General features: G+C 28.8%; 3 protein-coding genes across 4 annotated transcripts in view; 1 reads left to right on the forward strand and 2 right to left on the reverse strand.

The window, feature by feature from the left end:
• Positions 1 to 1,651: 1,651 nt before the first annotated feature.
• LOC124817325 (putative protein 2) lies at positions 1,652 to 2,152 on the reverse strand. The gene has a single exon (XM_065812058.1). It carries the CDS (start codon positions 2,150 to 2,152, stop codon positions 1,652 to 1,654), a length of 501 nt encoding a protein of 166 aa, XP_065668130.1.
• A 5,327-nt stretch (positions 2,153 to 7,479) lies between these two features.
• Positions 7,480 to 8,445, reverse strand: LOC136088510 (uncharacterized). The gene is made up of 2 exons (XM_065812356.1): positions 8,392 to 8,445; positions 7,480 to 8,250 (listed from the first exon to the last, which is right to left on the reverse strand). The coding sequence occupies exons 1-2, from the start codon at positions 8,417 to 8,419 to the stop codon at positions 7,703 to 7,705; spliced, it is 576 nt and encodes a 191-aa protein (XP_065668428.1). The 5' UTR covers positions 8,420 to 8,445; the 3' UTR covers positions 7,480 to 7,702.
• Positions 8,446 to 13,887: 5,442 nt separating this feature from the next.
• LOC100215085 (tyrosine-protein kinase SRK2) overlaps positions 13,888 to 23,300 on the forward strand; it is a 34,033-nt gene continuing 24,620 nt past the window's right edge. The window contains exons 1-2 of one of the 2 annotated variants that reach the window (XM_065814493.1): positions 13,888 to 13,969; positions 14,136 to 14,435. In XM_065814493.1, coding sequence (XP_065670565.1) covers positions 14,177 to 14,435 — 259 coding nt within the window. In that variant the 5' untranslated portion in view covers positions 13,888 to 13,969; positions 14,136 to 14,176. Of the gene's footprint in view, positions 13,970 to 14,109; positions 14,436 to 23,300 lie in introns of both variants that reach the window. The other variant, XM_065814492.1, reaches the window with a different exon arrangement.

Consider the following 23,300-nt stretch of genomic DNA (forward strand, 5'->3'; position numbering starts at 1 on the left):
TTTTACACTCAAATCCTTTTGCAAAATTTTCCACGTAGTAGAGTAACCCAATTGCTGCGAACGGTGGCAAATCGACATTTCACGGTCATCACTAACACTGGCGGATACAGCTGCAATATTTTCTTCAGTCCTCACTCTACGTATGCGTATAGCTCCCTAAGTAGGTCGACCAAACTGCCCATAAATTGGAAGAAGTGCGCGATGCACTCTCTTAACCGAGCATGAATTTTGATAGTAAAGTTCAATGATTTGCAAACGTTGTTCGTTAGTAAGTCGATAAATTAAAGTGGTTAAATTATAGACCAAACTGAACAAGTTTGACAATGACACAAGACACGATGCACGCGTGATCTGTCAAAACCAATGTTGCCAAAAAGATACCAGCAAAAAATTACCCTTTGTAACGTATACAATATATAAGTCTTGATTTTAAATTTTAAAAGATTGCTTGTATTTCACAATAAGTCTTTTAATTTTAAACAATCTAGTTTAAACCCACAGTCAATGTAGCAGCACTCGCGAGGGGGTGCTGCTACATTGACTGTGGGTTTCGTATGGGGCAGCAATCTTAAAAAGTCACCACTGACGAGTGCGCAATAAGCAAAAATATTAATTTATTTTAGGATGCTTAACAATAGGATTACCTACCCAGAGTTATTTGTTCTTTTTTCAATAAATTATCTCATTTACTACAGCAAAGATGCTTAAGGCTTGTTTAATGTAGTACCTACAATGTGAATTGCATTTATTCATCGCTATCTCAAAATTTGGTTTAAAAGCTGTTTGCAAATGAGATAAAAGAGATACATGAGAGCATGCAACAGCTGCTGAAGGTTATCTCGTATTCTCAGCGAAACCGGATGATTTTCAGCCACTTGATATATAAAGCTATGTACCTTGGGATTTCTTTTAGAAATGCAGGTATACGAAGCGTGATTTATTAGGCTTTCGGATAGCAGCGATTCACTACAAACACAGAAAATGACTTTTTAGAGAAAAATTTAATTCCTTAACATCAAATATTTGCTTTTGTTTGATCCAACTAGCATAATTCTGCAAGCTCTGCGAATCAAACTAGACCTTAAGAAAAACTTTGTCAAGTCAATGAATAAAGATAATCCAAGTTTTCACCACATGCAAACTAATACCCCAAGCATTAGGGAAGCTAAGTTGAGTGCTGGTAATTTATTTTCAAGGAAAAAATGTAGTTTTAGGAAAAGAAGGCTCAAATTACTGTGATACAACACTTATGACTTCAGTTATGTTTTTCGCTGTGTAGCGTTATTATCAACAAACCAGATTTAAGCGAATCGGCGATTTACTCGAATCGGAGAGATTTACTCGAGTTGATGGTAAAATTAACATTACACAAACCGGAAACATATTACACAACTTATATTTTAATTAACAAAATCATTTAAAACAGCAATATTCATTATTTGTAATTTATACAACTATTAAAACGTTTAAAACAAAAATCTGTTTATTATATCCTTAGTAAATCATTTAATACTTTAACAATGAAATATTTTAACCACAAAATAAATAAAATCAAATAAAAAACAAAAAAATAAAGCACAGCACAAAATTATTTTACAAAAATACAAAAATAAAAAAGTTTTTAAAACTAAAAAATCAAATTTTTATAACATCAGCTTAATAACTCTTTATTTCCATAAACACGAACTCTCTGTTCATCTACAGTGTTCTGCCAATCAGTAATTTTACGATACAGGTTGGTTATTGGGGTGTATTTTAGTTTAACAACAGGCTCTTTAAGCTTTGCTTGCATCTCATCTGATGTTACACTTAATTTAGATGATTTACATTTTGATTGAACAAACACTACAACCATGTAAACATAGAGAAAAACAATTGTTGACAAAACAAATATAATGATTACTTTAATAAGTAAGGAGTTACGAGCTTCAAACTTGCATTCACACTTTAAACAAAAGTTTTCACTTCTTTTCACAACATTTTCACAATTGCAATCATCTGGTTGTGTTATTGTGTTTACAACAAAAATATTTGAGGTATTATTTTTCTCTTTTGGGCAAATGCACTTGCAACGTAAATCTCCAAATTCGCAAAATACAACCGTTGATAAATTTATACTTATTAAAACTAGTATTAATTGAAAAGAAGCCATACTTTTATTTTTACCTGCATAACAAAAAAAAAGAAAAATTAATCAAAAAAAGCAACAACAAAAGTATACATATAGAATTGTAAAAAAGATTAAGGTAATCCAGGACAGAAGTTGAAGTTTAAATTTTGTACCTAGCTTATAAAACATGCACTCTGCCACTGCACTATTACAAAATTTATATATATATATATATACTATGCTCAATTCATATGTTAGGTCGGAATTTCCTAATATCATTTTAGCGCTCTTAAGGTAAAAATGTGCATTTTAATTTTTGAGAAAAAGAAGAAAAAAACGAAGAATAATGAAAGGAGAGATTGCTGCCCTATCCCAAACCCTCAGCAGATGTAGCAACACTCTGCTGCAAGTCAGGTTATATAAATGTCTTTATTTTGTAGCGTTTCCATTGATGTATCCTTACGGCACACATCAGCATTGGGGAACTGCTGCTTAAATTATTTTCCTCAAATAAACCCTGACTGTGCATCATATAAGTGTTGTTGAGCTTTAACAATTTTTATTACTTTTAACAATAATAATATTATAACAACAGTTTTATTTAATGATATAATAATACATTTTAAAAATTATTAACATTGATTAGTGACATCACTAAGAACGATTGTTGTTTTGAGAAACTGAATTTCATTAAGTGATGCCATTGAAAAGAAGCCAACTGTTTTTTAATACGTAGATTGTGTACTCTATCTCTCTACAAACTGACCAATTTTTTGAGGATTATTCCAATATACATTAATTATGCTTTTCATGATTTAAAAAAATTCAGTTAAATTTTCTATATTTCTTCCCTTCTCCAACTATAGTAACATTAATCTTTCCTCATTGACATACCTTAGAGTGAAGAAATTTTTTTTTTCTCTTTGTTGAATATTTTCTATCTGTTTAATTTTACAAATACTGAAGATTGTGGAATCCAGCAGTGTGGATACCAGTTTTAGTGCAGCGCACTTTAATATAACAGTGTATGTGGCCTCACTGACAATGTAAACAGCAATTCAAGCAAATTTCTAAATAACTAAATGTTTTATCATTTCTACTTTTAATTCATATTTCATCAAAACTGTATTCATTTTACAAACCTAAATTGATATAACTTATTTTGAATCTTTTGACACATAAATCCTAAAATCCTTTCTATTTCTGTTTTAAGTATTCATTTTGATTCCACATAACCTTATAATCTTTTACATTTCAAGGTTAAATCAAAGTAACCATTTTTTACCACCAATCATCCATTGACACTAGTGTCTTGTTTAAATTCTTCATTTTTAAAATCTGACACATCAAATATTAAATCAGGACATTTATGATTCATTTTCCCTGGCCTGTTGGGGTGTTGTTTAGATCTTCATGGAAAATAAAATAAAAAAATTTGTTCAAAATATTTGTTTTTTGAAAACTATCTGTCATCTATTAGAGCTCTTATTGCGTCTTTGATTGCAGTTTCACTGTTCATATATGTAAATCTAAGTTTCTAAATACATTTTAATTTCAAAGCTATTTAAGCCAAATCAATTTCTTTTCTTTAACTAGAAATTAAAGATCATTTTTCATTCAAAGCTCTTTTGTTCAATTAGTTTAAACAACTTGCATAACAGGTATAATACAAGAGCATCATGGATTTAAATATTCAACTTATTTGAATTAACAATACTCTTGTTTTTTTTTTTACTAAAACAAATACCCTTTGATTTAATAAAACTCTCTCACCATGTTTCACATATCATAACAACCTGCAGTTTTCTACTGCTAGATTCCAATAATAAATAATGAAATTTTATTATTATTAAAAATTATTAGAAGATATTCTCTCTATAGTTTTGAATTTTAACCTTAACTTATGAATTTCAATATAAATAATATATATATATATATATATATATATATATATATATATATATATATATATATATATATATATATATATATATATATATATATATATATATATATACTAAACTAAAAAACATAATATATACCCTTGAAAAATATTTACACTAAATTAGTTTTCTTTTGATTTAATGAAAACTTTTTTCTGTTATAAAAGCCAGCATTTTCTATAACATGTGTTATACAAAATTCTTGCTTTTGTTACATATGCAACTGCATATGCTACATAGGCATCTGTGGATGCAACAATACTTTTAATTTAGATTTAACTATTTTGCTCGGATTATTACACTTTTTACCTACCGTTTCTAAATTTATTAATATCGTATCTAAAATGTTGAAGCAAAAGAAAAAGTTAAAAATAATAGCTGTAAAACAACTTTACTCAACTTGAAACTAAAGTTAAATATTATAAAGAAAAACTTGTTAAAATTTGCTATTTTAGAGTCAAAATTAATCAGATCTTCGATCGAGAAACTTTAATTGACTGCAGTTTTATTACCATAAATTATGACTTTAATACTACTGACATTATAATACGTGAAAAATATGCGACAATAATTTCGTACGATGCAATAATTTTAAGCTAAATATTTCGGTAAAAAAAAAACGATTGGCCGGAGCAGCTTTTTATTAAACTGAATCAGAAAAAAAAAAAGAATAATTAACGTAGGCGTTTGCAGAAGATGTCAATTAGACTTTAAACACAATTCCAGTTTAAACACAATACATAGTTTTTGATTTGGGTAAATTTCTAAAACTTTAAAAGTATGTAATATCAAAGCTTTATTTTTAAAAACTAGCTATAGACTCTATAGCTAGTTTTTAAAAACTTTTTTGTAAACAGGTTTCAAAATTGTAAATAGTCTATAGTATAGACTATTTACAATTTTGAAACCTATTTACAAAAAAAAGTTAACAAAACGTTTACGAATAGTACTATTCGCCTTACGAATAGTAACTATTCATTAAACGAATAGTACTGTAACGAGTAGTAATTCGTTAAGCGAATTTTTGATACTATTTCTTTTTTCACAACTTCAATTTTATTCTCTATTTTGATATTATTCCGGAAATAGCAGTAGTACTACTCGTTAAGCGAATAGCACTGCTCGCCTAACGAATAGTAAAGTACTATGGCTACCTCCTGATTAATATTGAAATAAAGAATAAAATCGAAGTTGTGAAAAAAGAAATAGTATCGAAAATCCTAAAAGCAGTATAAGATCGAAGTTAGAAGAAAATGATTAACATCGAAATAATTAAAAATTTAGTAATGTTGAAAACTAAAATAATGATTATGATTAAATTTTTTTTAATAAACTGCCCAAACCAAACCCTCAGTCGATGTAGCAGCACTCCTCGCATGTTCTACCTCTTTGCTAGTTTTTCGATAGTATTCCTAACTCCAAATTTCGATATTATTCTGTATGGGCATTTTCGATAATATTTCTTCTAAAGAGTTTCGAACTTTTATTTGGAATTAATTTCTTAAAATCAATTATCACTACTATTTCCTTAAAAACGTTTCAGTAAAAAAAACTTCGATATTAATTCGCTTTTCGAGCAATTGTTTTGCTATACTATTCTGCATTCTCCAAAGCCAGTTATTTGCGTAAACTTTAAAAATTAGACCTCAAAACTTTAAGGTCTGCAGTTAGGATTGAAATTTTTTGAAAATTTTCCGGGAAATTTTTCTCAAAGCCTCAGGAAGTTTTCAAAATATATTTATTGCAATAAACTTATAGTTTTATAAAATTCATTTCTTTGTTTCAAAATATGCGTTTTACGAATATGTGTTTATGAATATGTTTTATGAATATGTGTTCTTAAAATATTTCAAAAAAAAATTCAAATAATAAAGACCCACAAGCAAAAAATAATTATAATTTGGTCAAATTTCTTAGATCAAAATTTAAACAACAAAAAGTTCATTTTTTCCGAGATAGCTTATTTCAAAATTTAAACAACAAAAAGTTCATTTTTTCCGAGATTTCTTGAGCTGCTGTATAACATATCGCGACGTTAGAATTATCTTGTTCTAAGTCCATGTTTTTGCAAACTGAGAAAATCGGTGTCAAAGTTTGAGTTTGTTTGCTGCTAAGTTGAAAAAATTATTTGGGAATTAAAGACTTTCTTTAGATTTATGATTGTTCCGTTGTTTATTTTTAAATAAAAAAAACTTATAAAAATTTCGCTAACGCCCATATTTTCCCACCCACTTTTGGAGATAGAACAAAATAACTTTGGTATTTTGTAAAATACAAAAATGTTATTTTGTTACATCTTATATATTAAATATATTAACTACATTTTTTAACAAAGACATGTTGAAAATCAATGAAATTTTGTTCTAGGTAGTCATTCTTCTTACGCAGTGCTGTTGCACCCCCACGCCCCTGAATTAGGGTTGGTTGGGACCCGGCGAATCTATGGGAACTCTTTTTAAATTAAAAGGAGTTTTTTTTTTTTTAATACCTAAAAATGGAATTTTTTAAATTTATTTTGGGAGGGGCTCCGACCCACTAGCTATTGCACTGTTCTTACAAGTTTGTTTGATACCTGTTCGCACCGGCTCTGAACAAGACTAAGACATCTAATTTAAAACAGAACACTTCGCTACATAATAAAAAACGGTAATATATAGCGTATAGGAAAGGAATGAAAAATATTTATCAAAGAAATAGCTTTTTTTAAATTTTCTATCAATTATTTAAGTCTTACAGATATTAACACAACAATTAAACTAATCTAATTACAAACAACATGCAAGATGAAATTGATTTTATTTTTCGTATACCTGTGATTCTATTACAAGAGTTTAAGTATTTATTAAAAACTATTATAAATAATAAGCTAAATAAGATTTTTCAATTTGACTATGAAACTCATCACATTCTTGAATGCTGGAGTGACCTGGCTCGCAGAACTTTTGCTCAATGACTTTAATTTGTGGGTATCGTATAATAAATTCACATAAAGCTGCTGACATGAAACTATTGCGGTTTTGTGGTACACATGAATCGAACCAAAGTATGAACTTATTTACGTCAAGGTCATCCATGATTTTCAGAAGCAGACATGTTACAGCACTGGCAAGATCATTTCCTCCACGACCAGCCATAGCTTCATGCCAAAGGACGCAATAACCTTTCTTGTTAAACAAACAATGATCAATTAATTATAACTTAAAAGTTTCCGTTTGTAATAAAAGTTTCCAACATTAGCCCAAGGCAAACTTAAAACATTTTTAAGATCAATAAAAACAACTGCAGTTTTAGATCAGCATTTTGACGATCTTTATCACGTTCAGTTTTGGTATCATTCCTTGATGTTATGTGCTTATTATAACTATCTGTTTGCTCATTGCTTGCATTAAAAATATTGCAATATTCATAGCATGTGTCACATAAATCTTTCTTTGGTTTTTGAAATTCTATGTTGAACTCGTGATTAAAGATATAACGATACATATGTTCTTTTACTGGTATATAGTCGTTTTCATCACAATATATTTTAAAAAGATCATGCAGTTTACCTATATTGAGTGATCCTTCCATATACTCTTTAAATGTCTTTTTCCTGCAATAATGGGCCTCAATTCTTGGGAAAAGATTTATATGGTCTCGTACAACTTTTTTAGAATCTTCCGGTAAGCTTTTTTTTATGTCTTCCAAATTTTGATTGCATTGGCGTTCCAGTAGTTAAGCATTTATTAAATTTGTGAAAGTAAAATATTCTTTGGCTACTAATATTCAATGTTGAAAGATAGTAGGATTTACAAACTCTATATTGTGTATTAGAAACAAAGAAGCTATAGTAATAAGACATTTTTCTTCTCGAATTTTTACCAGCAGCTGTTCGACAGCGTTTTTTCTCTAGTTTTTCGGTAGTTTTTGAATAAAAATGTTTTTTACCGTCATCATCTAAGGTCCAAAAGTTATCAAATATAACTTGACGCTCGATCTCAGTTATATTAGTAGAGCATTTGAACTTACAATTTCTGCAACTTTTTAGCGTTGCGATAGATCTTTCAGGCACTTGTTTACCTTTTGAATTTTTATAAGCTTTACCCGACTGACGTTGCATTTTTCTTATACTTTGTTTCCAATTACTTGTATCAGCTTTACGTTTTCTAGATATTCCACCATGGGGTGACCTACGAGAAGGTGTAATACCAAGCGACTCTAAAGATTAAAAAACTCCATTACCTTTTTTACTTGATTATCTAGGATGCATAAATAATAAATTATTTTGTTTTTTATGCATTCTGGATAATTAAAATAAAAAATTGGCAAAATTATAACGCTAATTAAGTGAAAAAATACCTTCGTTTTGATTTAGAGCATGTTCCATTTTTTGGTTAATATTTTTAGTTGCCATTTTGAAAATTACAATAACAACAAAATTATTCCGTACAAATATGTAATTGTAAATATATGATTGGTTGATCGGAGTTAAAATAAGATAACATTTTCAAATTTGCTTATTTAGGAGATAAAACAATGCAATATGGCATGCAACACCGTATTAAAAGTTTTATATGTTTTCAATATAAATAAAATAGAAAAACATAGCGCAAAACTATTCAAAAACTATAAAAACTCGATTTTTTCAAAAAGTGGAGATAGAACAAGATAATTCTAACGTCGCGATATTTCTAGCATTTACTTCTCTCAACTACGACGTAAAATATTTACAAAGTACAGTAAAATTCAAAATATAAAAAATAAAATCTTTTTTAGATTAACAAGTTTTATTGCGTACTATTTTTATAGAGTGTTTTTTAAGAAACAAAGATTTTTTTTGTGTGTAAAGATTGCATACAAAGGCGATTTTCGGGGTGAAAGGAGTGTTTCACCCCCACATAGAACTTGATTTTTAAGTTATAGTCGATTTTTTGACAAATTTTTTCGGCTAGTCTGGTATTTGACACAATTGCACTAGCTATGTTAGATAATAATAACTTATCTAAAAATGGTATTAGTAAGCACATTGGATTTGAGTGTTCAGTAAAACTAATTTACTTACTTATAAAACACACACACACACACACACACACACACACACACACACACACACACACACACACACAACCACTCAAATTGCCCACTTAGCAATATAGGTTGAAAATGCGGTATACATTTAAACCATTTTAATGTATAGTATAATTTTTTAATCTACTGATTTATAAAGTCAAAAGTGCTCTAGCAAGGTTGTGAAGGGTGAGCCTAAAGTCATAAAAGTACTTATTTAAACATAGCAGTAGAATTTACGACCTCGAAATCATTAGTTCTTTATTTTTATTTATATATTTTATACTATATTTTTAAATAAAAATATTAGAAAAAATTGTAAAATACTGTAAATAATCAATCATATCTTTTTATATAAAATTTCACAGTTTTTAGTAACTTATAGGCTAATTTAAAAGATATTAAAAAAAATGCTCCGTCTCTTTGAGGAATTTATTTTTTTTTTTTTTTTTTTAGGTGCCCCAAGAAGTCCTAACGGTCTTATCACAGAGCACCGCGGAAGTGCATTTAACCAGGAAGTTCACGCCTTCTTCCTTACCGTGACGCGAAAATGGGGAATGGGGGTGCAAATTATGCTTAGCCTTTTAAATAAATTTTGCTGCGGCAATAAACATCGATATGATTAGAAAATGACAGAATAAAATAGTTTTAGATAATTTTGAAAACAAATTATAGTTGCTACTTATAGTCAGGGCCGCCTAGAGGGGGGGGGGGCAAAGGGACAGTTTGTCCCGGGCGGCAGATGTCGATGGGGCACCAGATGCCGAAATAAAATAAAATAGTTTTTTTAATCTTAAAATGCCATAATTGAAATCTATATACTACTCGCGTTATATCATTACTTTTAATTCCTCGAAAAAATTTTAAAATACGAACTCATCATTGATTTCGTACTCCATACGCTATTTAATTAAAATGTCTCTTGAGATTTTCGCATTCATCAGACTAAAGTAAAAAAAACGTAGACGTTGATAATTAGCAATAACAAACTGTGAATACATTTTAGAAATAATTCTATTCAGAATTTAGAAAGTAGTAGTAAATATTTTTCAACTCTTTACGATCAACTTATTTATGGTAATTCATGTTTAAGATTTATATTTAACTATTGAAAATTGATTTATGACATTAGCTTTTTGAGATTGAGTTTATAATTTTTCGATGAGCTTGCGTAGTTGACTATGCTATTATTTTATTGATGCGTACGGTTATTTACAGTAACTGTTAATAATGAATCGTAAAAAACTTTCTGGTGCCCAGAATAGGGCATTGGCTTCGAAAAGGGCAAAAGAATGTGAAAAAAATAAACAAACGCTCCAAGAATTACGTTGGCTTTACAAAGCTACTAATCAAAATACTGATTTGAAGGTGAGTTAGTAGAAATATATCGGTCTATATATATATATATATATATATATATATATATATATATATATATATATATATATATATATATATATATATATATATATATATATATATATATATATATATATATATATATATATATATATATAGACCGATACATTTCTACTAACTCACCTTCAAATCAGTATTTTGATTAGTAGCTTTGTAAAACCAACGTAATTCTTGGAGCGTTTGTTTATTTTTTTCACATTTTTTTGCCCTTTTCGAAGCCAATGCCCTATTCTATATATATATATATATATATATATATATATATATATATATATATATATATATATATATATATATATATATATATATATATATATATATATATATATATATTATATTATTTTCAAAGCAATTTACGAATAATAATTAATCATTTTTCAAGTCGGCCAAATTAAATAAATTAGAACAAAAAATAGAATTATCGTATTATGATAATGATGATTGCGTTGAGGATATCGTTCATCTACATTCTCTTGGTTCAGTGGAAAATGAAACAGACGACAGTTTTAATAATGAATTGAAACCCGAAGAAAATAAAGGGGCACACAAACAATAATTCAAAATAGTTAAATATTTAATTATATATTAAGTTTTAATTCATTTTTTTTTAATTCAGACGTTGAAAATGACCCAGCACTCTGGCCATTGATTCTTGAGCAAAAAGAAAAAGAAGAAATAATCAAAAAAGGTCCGTCAACTTTACCTGATGATTTCCCACGAGATGCTTCTAATAACAGGGCCTTCCCAAAAGAAGTTCTTTTCATTGCATTGCCTAATGGAGAAAAAGTTCATAGAGATTATTTGATATGGTGCCCATCGTCTAACTCTCTTCTTTGTTTCCCGTGTTCTTTATTTGGATGTGAAAATTCTGGATCCAATGGGGATCGATCTCTTCTTCTTCTCTGGAATGGAGGAATAAGAAATGATTGGAGAAAATTGAGTGATTGTATCAAAAGTCATCATAGCGACCCAGTTTATCAGAGTCATTATCTCAATTGGAAAACTTTGCACTCAGCTCTTGTCAATCAGCACGGAATTGACTCCGAGTTCAAAAAGGCACTAGGAAAGGAATTAGCCAGATGGCGTGAAATACTTCGTTGTATTTTAGATGCAACTTTATTTTTAGCATCTCAAAACTTATCATTTAGAGGTAAATATTCTAGGCAAGAACTCTAAATAATTAAAAATAAGTTCTTTATTATTACATAACTTCTATGATATACATTTAACTAACGTAGAAATTATTGTTTTAGGGCAATATTCGTCGATGGAGAAGAACGAGAAAGAGAACTTTTTAAGTTGCCTTGAAGTTATTTCTCGTCACAACGAAACAGTAAAGAATCATCTTGAAACAGTTGCTCGTCATCAAAATAAGGGACACAAGCTCACTATCTCTCCTGGCAATCACAAAACGAATTCATCAGTGAATGCACTACATTAGTTCAAGAAGCAGTTGTGAAAGAAGTAAAAGATGCCGTATATTTTACGATAATTACCGATGGGACCCCAGGTGTATCTCACACCAAACAAATTACGTTTATTCTTAGATTTGTGCGATTCAACTCGGGTAAGATGATTTGGGAAGTTAAAGAACAATTTCTCTGCGTTGAAGATATGGAGAAAAAGAAAGGTGCAGATATTGCTTATTTAATTTGCAATGTTTTAGCGAAAGTGAATCTCGATTTACAAAAATCGAGAGACCAAGGATACGACAATTGTTCTAATATGGCTGGAATCTATAATGGAGCTCAAGCTCATATACTGGAAAAAAATTTGTTCGCTTTATACATTATTTGCGGTGCGCATAGTTTAAATTTAGCTGGAGTTCATGCTGCTGAGCCTTGCGCTGAGATCAAAACGTTTTTTGACATTATCCAAGCCCTTTACGTGTTCTTTAGTTGCAGCCCAGCAAGATGGAAAATTCTTCTTGAAGAAACTGCTTTATCACTTTACAAGCTCTCAGATACTAGATGGTCAGCCCACATTGCAGCTGTAAAACCTTTAGTGAAAAAACCACAAGAAATCATTGCTGCTCTGGATAGAACCGTTAATCAACTTGACCTAACTGCGGACATGCTAAATCAAGCGAAATCGTTGGGAAAATATTTTAAATCATTTGAATAGTTCTTCTGACCATTTGGTATAAGACACTTCAAAATATTGATGGTGTTAGTCGATGTCTCCAGTCGGAGTCAATCACCATTGAAGAAGAAGTCATCCTCATTCAACAACTTCTAGATGACCTAGGTCGCATTCGTTCATCGTGGTATTGTATTTGACTGAAAAAAGCTAGTGGCTGAAAACCTAGGCTTTGATACAGAACTTAAAGTGAAACGCACAAGAAGAGTGAAAAAATTCAACGAGGAATCATCAAATACAGCCCACTACCTCGACAATACAGAAAAAAACTTTGAAATAAATATTTTGAACATGGCATTGGACCACATAATTCTACAAATTCAATCAAGGTTTAATGTGGTGAAAAAGGTTTCTTCTAAGTTTTCCTTTATCTGGCTTCAGTCTGAAGACCCTTCTTCACAAGATGACAAAGCTCGTCAACTTGCGAAATTCTATTCAAATGACGTTAAAGAAGATGATCTTGTTGAGGAAACTTGTCACTTTGACCGGTTGAAAGCATCTTCCTTGTTCAATAGAGGCAACTTCCTCAATCTTTTAAATCAAATATATTCCAAAGGCTTACATCAAATTTCCCGTCGGTATGCATACTTTTGCGAATCTTTCACACATTGCCAATATCCGTTGCAGAGGGTGAAAGATCTTTTAGTAAACTTAAGATTATAAAAAATCACTTCAGTGCCACCATGGGAAAAGGGCGACTTTCAAATCTTATGATGTTGTCTATTGAAAATGATTTCGCGAAATCATTGTCATATGATGAAGTAATTTATAATTTTGCCTCGAAAAAAGCTCAATAATTTTATTTAAATTAGGAAATGTTTATGCTGTGGTTAGTTAGCAAAAAATAAAATAAAGTTAAAGTAGCTATAAAGGCATAATGTATTTTTTTGCTTCTATGCTAAGTATATATATGAAGCAAAATCTATAAGGGCGCCAAAAAAGGTTTTGTCCCGGGCGGCTTGAAGGCTCCCGGCGGCCCTGCTTATAGTTATAATAAAAAAACTTAACAAAACACCAAGAAAAGTGTTTTTCAAAGAATGCAGATTAAGAGAATTTTCTAAAACTTTTATAACCTGCATCACAATATTTCTCTTTAAAATTGTTCATAACAATTGCCTAAATAAGACAAAATTTTACCCATTAATTATAAAATAACTTATCTTATTTTGAAATTTTCCGGAAATTTTTAACCCTATCGGCAGTTAAATGCGTGATAAAACTCACGTGAAAAGTGAAGTTTGCGTATTTAAATTTAAATAAGCAAACTTCACTTTTCACGTGCGTAATTATTTAAATGAGTGATTATTTAAATGTGAGTGATTATTTTGTATTATTTATGTTTGTATTATTTGAAATATCAAGCGAGTGATTATGTTGTATTTATTTGTAAATCTTATAAAATTTACGAATAAATACAAAATATTATTAAATATTTGAAATAAAAAAAAGTAGGAATTCGTATTGTTCACATGTTTTAGACTAAAGAAAAAGTAATCAACATGTAGCTAATTGTGTTAGGATGGGAAATTGTTGTAGATTTCATTTAAAAGCGGATGCAGAAAAAGATACAAAGGAAATTGTAGGTGTAGAAAATGATGCAGCAAGTATCTGTGATGAACAAACAATACATGTTGGAATAACACCTTTCGTTACCAATTTTCAGCCTAAACTAGAGTCTCCGCCTCCCACGCCCCCATTTCCAGATAATACAGCTAAAGTTGTTGTTGCAGTTTATGATTATGATGCAAGATTAGATGACGATTTATCATTTGTAAAAGGTAATTTTATTTTGTTAATATTTCTGCTAATTAGAAAAAATCATACCTATAATGCATAAATTCATTATGTATTAAGACTAAAATTATCTTTGACTATCATAACTTGTCATGTTTTTACTCGTATTTCCTTACAATAATTCAACCAAAATTTTTAACTTTTAATCAAAAATAGTTATTGATAACATCTTTTTAATTTCCTTAGGTTTTAATCTCAATTTTCATATATGAAGTCAACTCCATTCAATGACATCATTAGTCTGCATTCCTAGCATATAAATTTATATATAAGGTTTTAAATATTGACAAGGAGATATATATAAAAAATAAAGTTTTTTGATAGATGTTAAATAGTCTATTAAAAATTCTCAATTGTCATAATGTATACAAAAACTTACTACAAAGGTAGAAATCAAATCCAAACCCTGGGGCACTATGGAGTTCTGAAGTTATAGCTTAAAAAATAATATATTTTAAACAGTTTTGTTGTAGTTCCAGTATCCTTTACTTTCTATCTAAAAAAAAAAATTAATTGATCTGGTTTATCTATTAAATTGTCTGCTAGTATGAAATCATAAGCAAGTAAATCTGCCTTGTTTATTCTGTATTTTTTTCTGTTTTAGGCACAAATTTCACATTTTTTTAAAAAACCATTCCATAGCTAGTTTTCAATAATGACTTGAAGCTAAATTAGCCAGAACACAGGCCTGTTATCATGTGATTTAATGAGAGGTAAAAGGCGTTTTTATAGACACTCTTTAACATATATTTGACCAGAAAGTTTGGACTGACAAATATAAGGTGCTGATTTTTTTCCACAAAAACTAATTTTAACATGTTGTAAACAAAATACAAAGCAATTAAAAATAAGTTTTTGTGTACACACTTTATTATTGTTGATTTTTAATGAACCATTAGTAAATAACTTGGAATCATTGTCATGTCATAAATCTATAGAAAACCAAGGCAAAAAATTAAGTAGTAATTTATGATTGCATTTTAAATCTTAAACTTTATTACATAATTTTATCAGTCTTTTTGCTCATTTATTCGAAAAAAAAATGTTTAAAAATATGCCTAACAATTTAATTTTGCTTTCCTTGTTTTATATTTAAATTGTATTATAAACAGAGATGTTTCTTTAATGGAGTTAAAGCTGCTGAGAGCAGATTAGAGTTTTTTTGGTGTGGTGTTTTTCTTATTATTAGGGTGAAAAAAATGTAACTCTTTTTTTAAAAATTATCTATACCAATTATTACTTACATATAACTGTTTATTATTACTGTTCAATAGTTATTTTAGTTTATTTTGTTGCTAATAATAATATAGGTGGTATTCTATCACGCGACGTTGAAATTTGCGGCTGCCATACTGTATGACAAATAAAATGAACATAGCAATCATTTATTAGCATAACTTATTTAATTTAATTATAATTATTTAGATAAAATTTAAGTATAAAGTATATTATAAGTAATGTGTGAATAAGTAAACTGTATATAATGTACTCCGAAGTATTCAAAAATAAACTTGATTATTTGTGTTTTAAATTTTTAAGGTCTTCTGTTAAATACAAGCTTCCCCAGGAAGCGCCTGCGGTCCCACACCTTGTACTTCCACGCTTCAAGTAATTTTTTTAGACAACTTGACCACATTTTTATATAGTTAGCATTTTAAGAATTTGTAACAAAATAAATCTATAAGAAACTAGAAAGAATAAAACAGCAATACTCAAAAAAAGGAAATGAAGACTATACGAAATAGAAAATCTAATTATAATAAGTTAAAAAAAATAAATATTAAAAAAAAATGTCAAAAAAATAATATTTTTATTTTTTTGAATTTTCAAAATTAGTTTCTTAATTATATGAACCGTTAAAAATCATGAATAAATTGCATATCAAAAACATTCAATTGTTGATAAATGTTTATAAAAGATAATATGTTTTGTTTCATCAACTTATATCAAATTTGGTAGCCATAAACAACAACCACTCTAAAAAAAAGAAAACAAAAGTTGTATTAAAATTTTATAAAAATTTTTATTTTTTTAGTTTCCTTTCATTTTCTTATTAAATTTTCTAGTTTATTTAATTAAAACTTGATATTTTTTTTCCTTATTTTAGGATTGTTTATTTTTCCTTGTTAGATAAGTTTAGCTTTTTGCTGCGAAAATTTGAAACACTTTATAAGTTGAAAGATGCGAACTGCCATGGTCAGTGTGTTTAAAAAAATTACTTTAAACGTGGACAAACACAGTGTGCGACAGCACACACTTTCCCGGAAGGCTTGTAAATATGATTAATATTAAATATTAATAATATTATAACACATTAGATTTTTTTATTATTTTTGTCAATTGCCTAACTTATATAAATCAGACACTGTGAACATATTTTGGTTATTTAAGGATGCTAAATTTAGAATATTTATATAATTTATTTAGTAAATAAATTATTAAAATGTTTTAATATTTTTTCTATGTATATGAATAATATGCTGTTTTACCTATTAAATTGCTTTAGTATCTTCAAAGTATTTAATAATAATTAGTAACAATAATAATTGGCAAAAAGCGAAACCACAAACTGAGAAGAATGTGTGATTTTAGAGGCAATCAACATTTGTGCAAAATACACAAACAAACTGCAGATGATTCAAATGATTATAATTTTATTATAAACTTTAAATTATTGAAAAATATATTTTCACCTTTTGCTAGCATGTTAAGAATGTTTTTCATAAAACAGACTTTATTGACAAATTAACTTATCACATGGGTGCTGTTTATAAATTAAACTTTAAATTTAAAAGCTTGCAGTGTTTTTTAAATTAACCACTCTTTACATCCAATTCTGCTGCAAATAAAAGTATATATAGTAGATGCAATTGATTGAAAGATCAATTGCATCTACTATATATACTTTTTAAAGTATATATAGTAGATGCAAAAAGTTTTCTGAAATAAGTTGTAACATTTCAAGGATTTCTACAAATACTACTAGTAAATATCTATTAGATCTTTAAGTATGAAATTATTTTCAAGGAATAGATATATTCATTCAAGCAAGCTGTTATTATGTTTAGAAGGTCCATTTCAATTCATTGATCAGAATACAATTAATTTCTCAGAAAAGGTGACATTTGCTATTTAAAGATGTTGTTAGTTGTGGGCCTTATGTACAATTCAATATAGTACCACTGAAAGTAAAGTGTGTTGGATTTGTGCAAATTTTTTACGGATTTCATTTAATAAAGCAATGGACTTAGAAGTTTTTTTGATGACTTTTAACAACTGGAACCTAATAATGGGACTCAATAAAGACTTAACAACACAACCTTGTGTTAAAACTACAAACAAACATGATTCTGAATGTTTTAAGTTTTTAAGAAAATGTTTTAAGAAATCACTTTTCAAATGCACCTTGAAAATATGCTTATTTTGAAATAAAAATGCTGGACCAGCATGTTTAAAAGAATATACATTACAACTTTTTTAAGAATTGTGTAGTATATATATTATCATCTAACATTACATCATTGTATAATTTGCATTTTGTAGGTGAAAATAAAAGTTTGAATTAAAGAGATTTTTTAATTATAAATTACTGTAAAAAAGATTGTTTTAAAGCGTGTGTAAAAATATTTTGTTTTCCTCCATGAACTACCTTAAATAAATTATTTTATCCTTGACAACAAAACTATGTCAAGTACTTGTTTTGTTAATGGTTGCTCAAGTAGAGCAGACCATGACAAGATGTTTTTCTATACCTTTCCTGCATCAAGACAATAAAACGCAAGAGTTGTCGTTTAAGGGCCTGTGAATAGATTGCAGCAGTAAATAGGCAAAAAAAAACAATCAAAATGGGTCTACCAAACTAAAAAGCTGTAATTTTGCAGTATATCGCATTGCAGCAGCACCCTATAATGTTTGAGCATTATAGATTTTTCTTAATTAATAATGTGATAAGATTAGTAAGGATTTACAGGATTACATAAATTCTATTTTTAATTGGTGCAATGAGTGGAGTATGCAACTAAATATAGAAAAATGTAAAATAATGCATGTCAATAAAAGTAATAAATTAAATAAAAATATCAATAAATATTACATTTCTGATTATCAATTGAGTACGGTGAATTGTGTAAATGATCTTGGTATCATGTTTAAATACAATCTGAAATATGGTCGTCATATATCTGGCTGTGTTTCTAAAGCAAATAAAATTTAGGTCTTATCCGATACACATTTTCATTTTTAAATACTGATATACTTAAATTGTTATATATTTCGGTAGTACGCTCTCATCTAGAACATGCGTCTTCTATTTGGAATTTGTTTTTAAAAAAAGACATTAATCTTATTGAAGGAGTACAACATAGAGCAACAAGAATAATTCCAGGATATTTAGAGCTTCTATATGAGGAAAGATTAAATAGACTTAATTTAACAACCTTATCTATGAGAGAACCTGTCTGTAGACATTTGAGTAGAAGGAATTTTTTTTACAATCGTGTTATTCCAATTTGGAACAATTCGACTTTGGAAGTCAAACTTAACAAGGCAGTGTTAAACTTTAAAAAAAGTCTTGATGAACTTTATTATGTGAATTAAAAATATAAGTAACTGATAAGTCACAAAAACTCAAAAATCCTTTTATATAAATATATATATATTTTGTTTTTGAAAAAAACAAATTAGATTTTTAATTAGATTTTTTAATTAGATTTAAAAAAAAAATCTAATTAAAAAATTTTAATTAGATTTTAAATATTTTTAATTAGGTTTTAAATACCAAAAACTTTTTGTATAAAATGGTGCACTTTCGACTTAATTTCATTAGTTTACCAGTGGAATTTAACTTGACACATATTGTCAAGTTAAATTCCACTGGTAAACTAATGAAATTAAGTCGAAGTTAAAAAAACACAGCCAAGATTATGTTGAGTATTCTGAAAAAACTGACGATTCTCTTCTTCCTCCTAAGAAGAAACAACAAACCATGGTTGAAATGCTTGAAACAAAGTCCAAATATGACAAAGACAATTCCATTCAAAAACAGTTTGACTCTGCAATGCTGGATTACTTTTGCACTGATCTGGCATCCTTTTCAGCAGTCGAAGGAAGAGGTTTCAAGAAATTGTTTGACATTGCAAACCCTAAACTGAGCCTTCATCACAGAACAACATATTCAAAAAAGCTTTCAATTCGGTCAAGAGAAGTTCAAGCTGGAATAAAGAGCATAATAACAGAGATTACGCCAAATCTAAAAAGTGCTGCATTTACTTCTGACCTTTGGACTTCTAGAGCTCAGGACAGCTACATCTCTTGGACTTTTCATGCTATTGACAAAAATTGGAGACTACATCACTGGACACCCCATGTTCAACAGTTCCCAGGCAGACACACAGGTATCATAATTGAAGGAAAGCTGGATTCTTTCTTAGAAGAACTAAATTTGCCTGCTGATTTGCCAATGTACTGCGTGAACGACTAGGCAAGAAAAATGAAACTTGCAGTCAAATTGTCAAAGCGCTTTGACCAATACTTGTGCAACAATCATATTTTGCAATGTGCAGTTCGAGACTCATTTGGAATGACTGCTGGAATGGATGATGCGTTGCAAACATGCAAAGATTTGGCTTCTTTAACTCACCAGTTAGCAGTTGCAGCTGAGTTGCTTGAATCAGAATCAGACGCTCAAGGAATCAATTATAGACAGTTACTCCAATCTGTTGACACAAGATGGAGTAGTGAACTGGATTGCATGGCTTCCGTCCTACATCTAAAGAGTGCAATTATCAGCCTATATGCAAATGAAGATATTTTTTCTTCGAAGACCATCACAGTGGAAATCAAACAAGGGAGCAGTAGAAATTTTAGCACCACTTAAAGAAGCTAAAGAAACATGGTCGGCTGAGTCTATTCCAACAACTAACACTGTCGCCGATTCTCTTTATTTAATCCATGACAAAATTGATCAACTTATTAAGACTGATGGAAAAAATGGCTACGGTGTCTTGTATGCAAAAAACTTGAAAAGTTGCATCGAGAAAAGATTTCCTAATTGTCACACTGGAAACTTATTGATTATCTTGCTTTAAAGGGGCTTCACTTGAAGCTCTTCAAAAAATTTCAAACAACAAAAGAATGGTTAGCCTCACAGGTTAAGGATAATGTTGAGTGCCAAGAGTCTGTTGCCAGAGTCCTTTCAGCAGATTTGTCCCCTAATTCAAAAATGAAGCGCAAGTTAAACGTCAGACTTGAAACACAAGAGCCAACATCTGAACTGAATCCTATTTTGAGCGAAATGTGCCAGTATGGATATCTCCCTGATGCCAAAAAAGACTTTCCGATTCTTGATTGTTGGAAATTGCATCCAAATACATTGCCAGAACTCTTTTCATTAGCTAGACAAATTTTAGCTATTCCAGCAAGTTCAACTAAATCAGAGAGAGTTTTTAGCTCAGGTGGAAATGTCGTCCAATCATCCAGACACAACTTACACCCAGAAAAAGTAGAACAAATCATCTTAATCAGAGAAAACATAGTCTTGTTGGAAAAGTTTGGCAAAAAAATTCTGAATTATTATTTGAAAAAGTTGTTTACATTTGACAAATGTCATTTGTGTCTATTTGTCAAAACCATGTTTACATTTTTTCTTTTTTACTTGGATTTTAATAAATTTGTTTTCAAAAATTGTTAAATTTCTTGTCTCGTCTCGGTCTCGGTCTCACAAGAAGTACTAACTTCTTGTCTCGGTTTGAAAAAACCTAGTCTTGCTCATGGTTAAAAAAAGCACAATAAAGTACGATATAATTATTAAAAAACGATCGCTAATTACAACAGTCAAAAGGAATTTAGCGGTGATCAAATATTTTAAATAAAAGAAATCGTTAAATAAGGTATAAAATATTTTTATATCTTATTTAAATCTTATTCAATATTTTCTTATAAATTAAATGCTCATAACTCTTTTGTAGATATGTATACAAAAATTAAAGACAGAGGAGTTTAAAAATATATAAAAACTAATTTAAACTTTTTATAGTTATTTCAAATTAAAAAAATAAAACTCTTATAACTTAATTTTAAAAGATATCTTTTTTATTATTATTTTTATTACCAATTAATTAATTTTTAATTTAAAACATTTACATTTTTAAATAAATAATTCCTTAAACTTCCCCCCTAAACAAATATCGATAATAATGTTTCATACAATGCGCAAATAGCTTTAGGATTATTTTTATTAGTTTATTTTTAAATTACTGCGCAAATTTTTTGGACCTTTAGTAATAATTTTTGTCTTACTTTTTTTGTTTTTATTTATAATCCTTAAATTACCTGGTGTTTAAAAAAAAACAACATAAAAATATGCAAGTTTTGACTGTTATTTTTGCAGTAGTAAATTTCTTATTTTGTTTTTTCATTAATTTTTGCAATATGATAAATTGACTGTTTCATTGACATAGTGTTCACAGCTTTTAATAAACTAAGAATTAAATGACCAGAAATATTTCCGGATATTGCAATTCGTGATCACTTAATTTGAGCCTTGCATTGTAGTCATTATTATATTAATGTTATTAATACTAATAATATCATTGTTATTATCTTTATTAATGTTATTTCTATTATTATTATTACTACTAATATTATCTTTATATAAAGTAATATTAGTATTAGTAATACTTACAAGTACTAATATAAAGTAAAAATCTAAACTTTTATTGTTTAGGTTTTTACTTTAAATTAGTACTTGTGCTATTTGTAAATTCACAACTTTTTAGAATAAACTTGATTTGTTTAATATTGCTTGATTAAAAACTAAAATTTTTTTTTTCAATTATAATTTACTTCCTATGTTTGGAGTTACTAGAAAACAAAGAATAAAAGAACAGGGAAAGGGTCTGTTGACCATTCTTTGAAGTACTAAGATTTTTAGAAGTTGTAGGTTGTATGAGTCAGGAAAACATGAATATGATAGAGGGTTCCAAAGGGTGCAGAAAAAAAAACTAGACTAAAAAATAAAAGTTTTTAGAGCATGTGAACAGATACAGTAAAAGGATGTGACTTTGTTGAATGACTAATCAAGCAAGAATGAGTTTTGGTTGATGGAACTAGATATGATAACTCTTTTGAGCAATGGCCATGATAGTATTTGTAGAAAAGAGAAATAGATGCAACCTAATGACAATGAGAGACTCAAGCTTGGCAGATAGAGCATGTTCAACTATATTTACAATGCAAATTTTACAAATTTTTTAGAACTTGTGTAGTAGAGAAAGAGCACCATTAAAAGAACCAGCCCAAGTATGACAACAGTATTCCATACAGGGACAAATAAGATATTTGTAAAGGTAAAGAATGTAATCAAGGAAAAGATAATGGAGAGCATAATAAAGAGAAGCAAGTTTACAAGGTACTAGCTTTGCAGTTGATTGTATACATTGTTTTCATAAGAGTTCAGTAGTAAACAATAATCCAAGAAGACATAAAGAAGATGACTCAATGAGAGGGTTGCCATTTATCAGTATAGGAATGTCGACACATTTGTAATGACCACTTATACAATGATCTCTATACTAAAGGATAACAAAGAGAAACTAAACACAAGCAAAGGTTAGAGACAAAACACAAATTAAGGAATGAAGTTAAATGATTAGGGTTGTCTGGAAAAATCCTGAAGAGAGCGATCCTGATAAACAGAGGCAACCTTAGTAGATGCTAACTTTGCAATGGATTGCAGGCCTTGTTATTGATAACTTTAACACAGCTTTCATATTTTACATTGTTAAAAGTTAAATTGCGTCATTAGCGTATTTTCAAATACTGCATTGTAATCAAATTAAATTTTAAAGCAC

The sequence above is a fragment of the Hydra vulgaris genome, chromosome 12, assembly GCF_038396675.1.
Source record: "Hydra vulgaris chromosome 12, alternate assembly HydraT2T_AEP".
In the NCBI taxonomy this organism is placed as follows: Eukaryota; Metazoa; Cnidaria; class Hydrozoa; order Anthoathecata; family Hydridae; genus Hydra; species Hydra vulgaris.